The sequence below is a fragment of the Amphiura filiformis genome, chromosome 6 (genome assembly GCF_039555335.1).
Source record: "Amphiura filiformis chromosome 6, Afil_fr2py, whole genome shotgun sequence".
Classification (NCBI taxonomy): domain Eukaryota; kingdom Metazoa; phylum Echinodermata; class Ophiuroidea; order Amphilepidida; family Amphiuridae; genus Amphiura; species Amphiura filiformis.
In genome coordinates, this window is record NC_092633.1 from 28,006,752 (window position 1) to 28,017,704 (window position 10,953).

At 37.2% G+C, this 10,953-nt stretch overlaps 1 protein-coding gene across 1 annotated transcript; it reads right to left on the bottom strand.

Moving 5' to 3' along the window:
* Positions 1 to 220: 220 nt before the first annotated feature.
* Positions 221 to 10,722, bottom strand: LOC140155219 (uncharacterized). The gene is made up of 8 exons (XM_072177970.1): positions 10,517 to 10,722; positions 6,937 to 7,105; positions 6,459 to 6,571; positions 4,932 to 5,105; positions 4,083 to 4,289; positions 3,057 to 3,363; positions 2,559 to 2,724; positions 221 to 2,088 (listed from the first exon to the last, which is right to left on the bottom strand). The coding sequence occupies exons 2-8, from the start codon at positions 7,085 to 7,087 to the stop codon at positions 1,848 to 1,850; spliced, it is 1,359 nt and encodes a 452-aa protein (XP_072034071.1). The 5' UTR covers positions 7,088 to 7,105; positions 10,517 to 10,722; the 3' UTR covers positions 221 to 1,847.
* Positions 10,723 to 10,953: the final 231 nt, after the last annotated feature.

The window sequence follows — 10,953 nt, forward strand, 5'->3', positions numbered from 1 at the left end:
AGTTCGTTGAATCAAAGATCATAACAGGATCTATGGTTGGATTCCAATGCCTACGCATCAAGAAGTGGAAAGTCTGAGAGAAATCAGATAACCACTAACCGGATGCGATCAGACCAGACCAGACGGTAAAACGTACGTGCTGATTTATTTCTGGTATAAATTAATACATATTTCTATATAATAACACAAAGAAAAATCTATTTTACGCAAGTCGCACATCTTTGCTAAAACAATGTTATTCAATTTTATTGAATACTGAAATACATTTTGCTATACGCCTATATATACAACACATTTTATTTACACACTTATTTTTTTGTACACCCTATAATATCCCTTCTCTCGTTCGGGAAATCAATTAACAAATATGCAAATCAGCATTTTCCCCTACTTTTGTCGATTCTGGGTAAAACTCATTACATACCAATGTATTCCTCTCGTTATTATGATTCAGAAGAAGTATCGTTACCAGAGAAAGTGGTTTCCGATGTACAGTTCTTGAGTTATACGCATAAACCTAAAGGTCAAATGCTCCGATTTTGATCAAAGTGGTCTCAAATTGCTCAGTTTGGAACAACTTTTTAAATAAAGAATAGTTTGCCATATCGCAGGTGTTTTGTTACCTGGGTAACACAAAATAGGTTAAAGTTAACATGCTTCGATAGGCTTTGACTTCTTAGTCAAACGAAACACCTCAGATATGGCAAATTATTCTTTGGTTAAAATGTTTTCCAAGCGGAACAATTTGAGACCACTGTTATCATAACCGAAGTAGGCATATTGTTAATTTTTTACCCATGTCTGCAAGTGGAAACCAAATTTGACCTCTAGGGCATATGACTATAATAACTCAAGATCTGTAGATCGGAGATAGGTAAACTTATCATTTTTCTGAATGCTAATAAAGAGATGAATAAAATTAGATGGTTTTCATCCATATTCGCACAATTGTGAAATTTTAGCCCTGCACTAGCGGCCATTTTTATTTTATGCAAATCAGCATTTCCCCACAACTCCTTTTCTCATTTTTGATATGGTGCTTAGAGGCACTAGCAAGCAAAAACATTGGTGTTCCAATTCAGGTGTAGGCTTCCCATTAGAGACAGGGTTATGGAGGTCGATGAAACGGAGGGTTTCTCTTTGTGAATTCTCCTTTCATTATTATATATATATATAAATTATTCCGTTTTTACATAACACGGAAAAGGCAAATTTTACCGGAAAAGAAATCTGGAAATCAATTGATTTTACAAAAATGATGTACGGCTCCTTGTGTAAACAGCCTACTGAATCTACAATACAGGCGACAGGCGTCCGTATAAAATTTGATGAATCTCAAACTGTAGACCTACTATACATGGTACCGATTTTCATTATATATGAAATAAAAATGCACACTTTGTTTAAGGTCGTGGTAACGTAACATTATACATCACTTTCATGCCTTCACTGGTACCACTGGAACGAGCTATAAACATTACCAATTATTACCACAATAAGTTATACACACAAACTGTAGCGGCACTACGGATGGGGGAGGGGAGCGATTGCAAGGAGGCATTTATTTGCCCCTCCCCCAATATTTTTCTCCCCCCCCCCCCCACTTTTAAGGCCTTGTCAGCCTTGTTGATCCCCCTGAAATTCACCCCAAGCTACCCGAAAAATTCCTTGCGCCGCCACTTCACACAGACAAATAAATTATTATATAAAAACAACCATGCCAACAGTTCAAGTTTTAGACTTTTGTAGCATCGTTCTTTACACGTATTGTCTTTGTAACTTTACATAATGTCGTATAAGTGTCTTCAAATGAGCACATCATTTGCAATGCATTGCGGGATACATGGTTAACGTCCTTTATAAATCAAGAAGCCATTGAATGTAACATATTTGTGGATGTCACTGTGAACTGCAAATCTTTCTGATGATCCTAACTCCAACCAAACCATGTCACCTGGCCGCATATGAAGCACTGTGCTCTGTGACTGCATGATGCTGCGTTCCGAGGCATCCGTGTAGACGGAAGTCATCATTTCGCTGTTCTTCACCAAGGCCACACCCATGTAATGACCATCATAAGAACGGACGCTGTCAAGAGAAAACAAGAAAACATTCTCGTTTAAATTGTCAAACGAAGCTCAGAAATCAGCATAAAATCAGTTCACATTAGCCTGAAATAATGGTAACTGACAGTGGCGTGAGTTGTGGCGCCCAGGGCTAAGGATACATAATGGCGCCCGCCCGCCTCCTTCTTCAAAATTTGCACAAATAGGGCATACCACTAATTAATTTTGGTTATAATGAAGTTGAATTATCGATCTTAAATGATCTTTTAAATGATTTTTATGCTGAAATGCGCGCGAAGCACACACAATTTGTTACTTTCATCACTTGGAGGGGGCGCAGCCTATGCTAAATTGGTCAATTCGGCGCCCCCTAAGGTTGGCGCCCAGGGCACGTGCCCCTTAATTCTTTAATCTTTTATACTATCGGACAATAATATCAAACAAAATCCCGTACAAATGTATACGATTCGATTACACAAAATCATCACTCACGTAAATTGGAAGAAATAGAAGCCTTCTGTTGAGCAATTAAAGATGGTGTTGTTTTGGAAGTGGCCTCCTTTGTTTACGTGGACACTATCAAAGTGTAATACTTGTCTGTCTGTATCTCCAAGCATAGGTCTATGTCTGATAGCTGAGAAGACGCTCTTTCTGCTACCTGCAAATATCATTGAAGAATATAGTAGAAGGGTTGTTAGTCAAAGTCACTACTTGAGCACTGATAGATATTGCTTTATATCTTTTGACTATAAGATCGGTTATAGCCTACACACTAGGATACACAACATGCTCATCTATCAGGGGCACATTTCTTAAACCCCAATGCATTTGTTCATTCACTGAATTACTTTTGAAGATTTGGTTACAAAAACTCATATTCTGCAACTTGAGGTCAAATTTTGCACTATGATTATGTAATTGAGGTTATTGGACTATGCCATTGGGATGAGGCTATTGTGGTCCATAGTGACAAGATAAGAGTTGACTTACTTGATACAGATCGACTACTCAAAAGACCAGATCTGAAGTCCGCCACATCGTCGTCACTCATCAATGGAACTATGGTAACAGCACCTGCTTTCTTCGACGAAAGCGATGAATCGCTGACTTTGGCAGCAGTAGACAAATAAGCATCCAGAGTGTCTTCAATAAATTCCAACCGTTCTTCCATGTTTTCTCCGCACGTACAACCTCCACCGGTTGTACCTCTTCCAGCAAAATTAGTTGTAGAAGCTTTAGCTTTGGCTTGTTCGATCTCTTCATTCGTGCTGGCTACGTTGGTTTCCAAATTTGAGACCTGGTTTAAAAACACATGTTTTACGTGGTTTAATACCTGTCAATTTGTTTTTATTTACCATGTTTACACATAGAAACTCAACCATCCGGCAATCGCCAGATACAAACCACAGTATCTTAAACAGAGTAACTCAGAAACGACTGCGGTTCTTTGGACACATCCAAAGAATGTCAAACACAAGATATCCAAAAATCCTCTTGGAAGCAAGCATAGGCCTATATACTTCCTCAACGACCTAAAGAAAGACCTGCATCTGCAAAGAGCTAGAGATGGACGGATTACATCAAGACAGACTCCTCAACCATTAACTTGACATCCCTGTTGGAAGCTGGAAGGCTAGCATTAAGCAACAACTTGGCAAAGCATCAAGATACAGATGGCAAGGCAGAGTGATCCACCCGTGCCGACGTCTCAAGGTAGTTCAAGGTGTACATATAATTGATGTGCTTTCTATAGTTACTACTTTATGTCCTCACTCACACGCGCGCATTCATTCAGTCATTCAGTCATTCATTCACTCACAAAATCTCATTCCCTCACTTGATCAATCAATCAATCTATTGTTATGGCGCTATTTTTTTTCTATTTTTCAATCATTTAAATATATCGCTCCGCGGTCTTTCCCTCATCAATCACGCTCGCCTACGATCTTGTGTAGTCGATAGCCAGTTATAGAAGGAGACAGACCGCAAGCGTTATATTTAAATATATTATTATACCTTTGATGCTAGTACTGCATTTTCTTGACTCAACTGGATTACAGCATTGGCAACCTCATCTGAGACTCCGGCAGGTTCTGGTTGTTGGACAACATGGTTGGGTTTGGGTCTGAGTTCAGCTAACGTGGCTTCACGATTACCAAGGTATGAATTCATCTTCGACAGACGAGTCTCTACTGGTACAGTGCTATCAAAAGCTTCAGGTGCCTAGAGAGAAGACCAATAAAATCCAAAATTTTGCTTCAAACTTTTAAACATGTCAGTTAATTTAAGCTCATTGATGAAACTCATGCAAAATTTAACTTAATTGTATTTTCCTTCAACTATAGCCTATAGCCTTTACATTATACATAATTGGAAGTTTACGTGCAATTTATTATCAAATTATTGAGCACTCAGAAGAATAAAATAATTCAATTTATTTATTTATAGGATTGGCAAAAAACTTAGTATAACTTTTCTGGTAGATGTATGCCTATATAGTACAAACTTGTTTTAGTCTCTGATAAAAGCTACAGCATGGGAGTTATATTCCACATTTTTGTGGTTCGGTTGCGTTTGAAATCGTAAAGTTGCCGTAACTTTATAACAATTGCACTATTTCATTGCAGATCAGCTATTTAGAAATATGGTGGAATAGATCTGCTTTATTTTGAATTAGAACATTCAGCAATAACATTTCATTATGTTAGTCCTCAACAATCCTCAAAACGTGATAAATGGAGACGTTTCAGCATTATTGTTGTTCAGACCAGTGCATTTTGCTGACTGATCTGAAATGAAACAGCACAATCACAAATTTTCACTATGCTCTTAAAAATCTGAAAATTTAAATAGATTCATACATACCTCGGAATATAGAACACCAAAGAATGTCTCAAAGTAAGTTAACATTCTGGTGAGTTCTTTGTTTTGATTAGCAAGTTTATCGAGCTCGGATATCTTAGAAGCCATAACCCCCAATGTTCTTTGAAGGTTGAAGGTAGCCATACGAAGTTGGTTCACGGTCTGCTCCATTTGAGCCTGAATGAAAATGCCAAAATGAAAATGAATACGTTACCATGACCTTAAAGCCTTAGTGTACGATTTCTGTCAAATTTTAATTTTGTTATTCTTTATTCAAAATGTTGAAATAATATTAGTAATAACTGCCGGGAAGGGTTGCTGTCCATTTTTAGCTAATATAACAAGGTAAAGTGAAAGAAATCCCACTGGTTATTTTGGCCATTTAACATGCAGTTCTATGGGCGGACATAAAGTCATAATAACAAAATTATGACTTTATGTCGAACTTTGCTCTGTTGACCTACAAAGACAACAAATTTGGCCGATTCCATTTAGGTGCAAGTTGTGACATGTGTAAACATTACAAATATACAAAAAAGATAAGGTATAAAAAAAATTAACCAATTTCATATTATAAGATCGTACATTATGGCTTTAAACAAAGTGTGCATTTTCACTTCATAATTTGACCCCGCCCCCTCAACACGAGACTTTCTAGCCGTCACAGAGGTGACCACGTATAACAGGTTGGGTGCAGTCGTGTATGGACTATGGAGTGACCTTCGCGTGAGGCATTTAGTTCGATAATTATGTTGATCATGGCATATATGATAATACAGACACTGTATGACTAATTGAGTTATTACCGACTTGTCTGAAACGGTGGTGAGATATTACATATTCTGTAAGGCACTTGTAAGTTGTAACGTAATGCATTATTGGGGGGTGAACGTACAAGGGATTGACGGGAGTGGTGTAGGAGTGGCAGAGAAACTACAGGATTGAACTTTTGAATATACAGCATATAATAATGAAATGAATGTATTATCCGACTCATCTGGGTTTACCATGAATCACTCGAACTTTCCAGTAAACAGATTCAAACTATTAGTCTTTGCATCAAAATTTAAACTTGATCGTGTTTATTGAGCAAGACAAGCACTCTTTTGGCACTTTTCCATGTTTATTTTATTTTCAACTAAGAGTCAATTAATCACCACGTCTATAGACCCAACTTGACCCATAATCATGAGTCTAGGCCTATATGGCTATAATCATTAACCACAATTCAGTACATTAGCTCAGTTAAAAAAGCAAACTGTAGCTGGTTCATGGTTTGATTATCGAAACAGTCATTTACGTTATCGGTTATACATGTAGAGACTTGTTTTTTTTTACTACTTGCAGGGATGTAAGTAACCCTGACGAATAAATACAAAAAATTTGGGGGAAAGCGCGTAAATTCGGACTAAAAAGCCCCAAAATGGGCTGAAAATAAAAGAAATTGCGTAAATCTGGACTGCAAAAAAACCCTGAATTCTGTAAAAATACAGAAAACTTACATCCCTGTACTTGGTTTAGTTGACTTACATTGTCTAGTTTCATTGTTGTGACAGTGTTTTCTAGTTCTTCTATGTGTCTCATTGCTTCATCGTCGGCTGCTTTATTTACCTGGAGGTTCCCAGTCGATGGATTAGTATTACCTAAAAAGCAAAATGATGAATTAGAAGGAACCATTGTAAGAATCATACAAAAATGAATAGGGTTTCAGCGAAAGTGGCTAGCTCCGCCCATCAACAACTTTACAGAATTGTACTGTGTTTTAACTGGCTGTTGCAGTTTGGCACTATCATGACTATGTAAGCCCGCCCTTTGGACGTAGTATGTTAGCACGCCATCGCATGGTGCAAATTGTACAATGTACCAGACTAGGATCAAGGAAACTGCAGATGGGGTTGCGCACTGTTTGGGAACACAGCACCTTTAAATTGCTTAAATTAAAAACGAACTATAAATTAAAAAACGAATTTTGGATTATTTTTTAAAACTTCCTCATGATCGTACCTACCTTGTATACCTGTCAAGTCAGTTATTGGAACGACTGGTGCAGGTGCTGGAACAGGCTTTTTAATAAAAGGACTTCCTCTTTGTCCAGCAATATCTGAAGGTAACGATACCATCAGTACCACGCATAGAACAATATGACATACACGATCCATTATCAACTTGGATGAAATCTGAAATTGTTCAAAAAATAGTTTTATAATGAGAGAATTATAATTATATTAATGCAAATAATTATGGCGTTGGCCATATTCGGGATCTGAACATGTTCTTCTTGAGGTCTCCGATGCATTAGGAAAGTTCTTTCTCAACTTTTCTGGATGCATAAAAACAAGCATGTAGGCCTATAGGGAGATTCAATAATGTGTTCTTCACTTCCAATATTACTGTATGTCATCCAACAGTTATTGAACGTATGATGATTGAACTTGGGGTTTGATTTTACTTGGGGTTTGCTTTTATTTGACCAACCTTTCTCATGCATGCTAGCTCATAAACCATTAATGGCCGCTACAGACTCCAAGTATTCGACGTAGAATATTTGTTGCAACATATCAACCTTATTTAATCTATTCCCATTTTATTTTCAGTAATACAAGTCGGACAAGTTAGAACTGTCAAGCTTTCGTCAGGAGTAGCTCTGACTTCTTCAGGACAAAGTACCTAAGAAATGTATGCCGCCCTTGCCTACTGGTGGCTCTGAAAAGAGCCGTTCATGGAATCTTTGGGTGAGAGCCAAAACAGCGCCACAGAAACCTCGAAAATCAAATTTCTAGTTCTAAATTGTCTCAAATTTCTTTGGCTTTTTTTTTCAAAATAAGTAACAAAATCAGTTTTTAATGAAAGTTGCTGTTCAAATTGAACTTGCAAGGGTCTTTGGGTGAGAGATCAAATGGAAAAATAGGGGGTCTTCGGGTGACAGAGCATGTGTTCGCAAAAAAATATGGGGTCTTTGGGTAACAGCGACGCTGAAAAGGGGGTCTTAACAGCCCTACATAATGTGTTACCTCCAAAGTGGGAGTGTCCCTCCCCCCTCCCCGAGACTGCCCCTTGCAACAGAGAACAACCAGACATCGCCTATCTACTAATGTAAAAGATGTGGTGGCTCTGAAAAGAACCGTTCACTGGAGATTGTCCCTTGGCAACAGAGAACAAGCAGAACTATCTGCTAAATTAAAGATTAGGTGGCTCTGAAAAGAGCCGTTCACTGAAGACTGCCCCTTGTTAATTGATCATCTAACGTCAATCGATGATCACCGACCTCATAGGCAAGTGGCAGCCTATCTATCTAAGAATCACACAAAGAGGTACGAGGCAACCTACTTTGTTGCAAAGTCTCTGAAGTTGCATCAGCAGATATGCGAAGTATGCTTGTTTTCTGATGAAAAGGGACATCCTGAAAATAGTTACCAACCTCAAATACTAGCGAATACGGCAATTGCCGAAAATGTCATTTATTAGTACAGTGTGCCATTCGGTAACATTAAGTAAATGGTTTTTTTAAATAAATATTATGAATATATTCATTTTAGTTGAGATTGGATTAAGCATTTCCTTTCTCTTCATACACCCAAAGGCTGACATTAAAAAAATGTTTACTTGATTATTGGTAGTGGCCTTTTCCTTGTTCTTTATCTTAAAAATCTGTTTTCACTGCACTTTCCATATGGTATGGTCATACCATGTCACGATGAAAAGGTTCATCTATCATGTCTATACATAACTTCACATTAGTTTGATTGATCATGATAACACCATTGAACTTGACCTCAATTTGTTGAGTCAACTACCACCTCACATGCTCTGCACATCAATAATTCCATATTATGACATTTATTTGTTGTCATATTTATAGTATTTGACAGAATTTACCCCATGCAATAATGCATGTTATGCAAGATCAGGGACTGACGATTTTCTTCATCAGCGACGCTGAAAAACCGTATCGCTATACCAGTACCCCGAAAGGTTTTTTCAGCTCGATTTAAAAAAAATGCCAAATGGGCAAAATATTCTCGATTCAATATTTTCTATATCTTGAATTCTGGGGGCACTCAACTTTGGAAGTGACGGGTATGTGCCTACCGGAGTCACAAAGTAGGGGCCTATCGGGTACAAAGCATTATTTTAAAAAAGGGGGTCATTGGGTACAAACAACATAAAAAGGGGGGCATTGGGTACAATATTTTGAAAAAAGGGGGTCATCGAGTATAAGATTTTTAAAAAAAGGGTATAGGGCCTAATCGGGTAGAAAATGTTGAAAAAATGGAGCAAAATTTTGAAAATTTCCGACGGCATAATTTTGAAAAAATGGAGCAAAATTGGACAGTTTCGGCATTTTTTTGTTGCATTTTGATGATGCTATTCTAGAAAAAAGGGGGTCATTGGGTAGCCGCAACCAAAAAAAGGGGTCATTGGGTAGCCGCAACTAAAAAAAAAAGGGGGTCATCGGGTATGGCTTTTAAAAAAGGGGTCATCGGGTATAGTCGACTTCAAAAGAGGGGGCCTATTGACAGGCACATACCGTCACGTCCAAAGTTGAGTGCCCCCCCCAGGATCTTGCCTGTTTGTTGGCTCGTGTAATTTTCCATTTAAGTGATAATGTACAATTTGCATTAAAAATATATTTAATTTTGTTTCCCAGAATATTGCTGATTTTCACCATCAGATAATTAAATTAAGTCCTCTTTAATTTCGACCGAACAAATGAGGTAAAACAAAGACAATCGCAATTTCAATCCAGCGCATCGTCCCCCTTTACTTTTCAAACCTTCCAAATGTATCTCGGCATGATATGACACACTTGAGATTGTAAATGAAATTTGGACTCATAGTGACGTAATTGGGGGCTAAAAAAGGAAATGGGTTAATTGGCTGAATCAATTGGGTAGATTAATTAAACCAGGTAAGTTAATCCAAAAGCAACAAGCTAAACACACGACGTGTTAATTATCTGATGTGATTTGACGTCAAGAAACCATTGCTGCGTGCATGTTCAAACGACCATCTAATACTGATAACCAAAATTGCACACTATTTTAAGAAATTTCTTTTCATGACATTTGAAATAGACATGATGGATTATAAATTCTATAACATTTTTAATCTACCATCTCTTGAAAACTTACTGCGACATTCTTATATAATGTTATTTAAAGTGTTGACGAAATAATTTGGCATGCAAAACACATTTTACAATAATATAACAACATTTCAAAAATATTGTCGTGTATTTTTAAACAAAATATTTTCATTTTGACGACCTTTATAAACTTCGACATTAATGTTAACGTTTATGCCAAAATCAAAACTCTAAATATAACCCGTTTAAAACGTTTGAATAAGTTTTGTGAAAATTTCAGAAATCGGAATCAAATAGTTTCGGCACAACTCATTCATCAACATAATACCTATAAACTCTAATACTAGAAGTTTAAGTACTATTAAAATGCATAATTGATCCAGGAATGTGATGTACGTATTATAGTACTCCTATCATTGCGTTTCACATGTTTCAGGCTTTGGCGCGTGCTTCGCATTACAAATCTTGCAAACATATTAAGTTAATGCAAAATCACACTTACCTTTTTCTTCAAAGAGTACTTTTCTAAAAGTCACTACGTTTGCTCAGCTTGTTTTCAAATTAAAAATAACCAACATGTATTTCCAGTTGTCTATCCTAATGGTAATATAAAGGTATCCAACAGTTTTGCCAATAATTATTCCACTGCTGCGTGTGTTTACCAGCATATAATGACCTGAACTTCTGAGGGTATACCGTCTGCGGCTGACTTTTAAAACTTTTACCAGTTCATGATGGCGGGAAACAGGTGACTCCGGATGTCAAGGAAATTGGACTAGACTATTTCATAATAGGTGATAATCCATTCTATTTTTGAAAGGTGTGCGGCAGCTTTGTAAAGATCTTTGAGTTCTTATCAAGATTATTGATAGAACACAAGTTCATCAGTTGTTTAGTTCATTTACATAACATTTGTACAAATTGTGATTCACTGTGAAA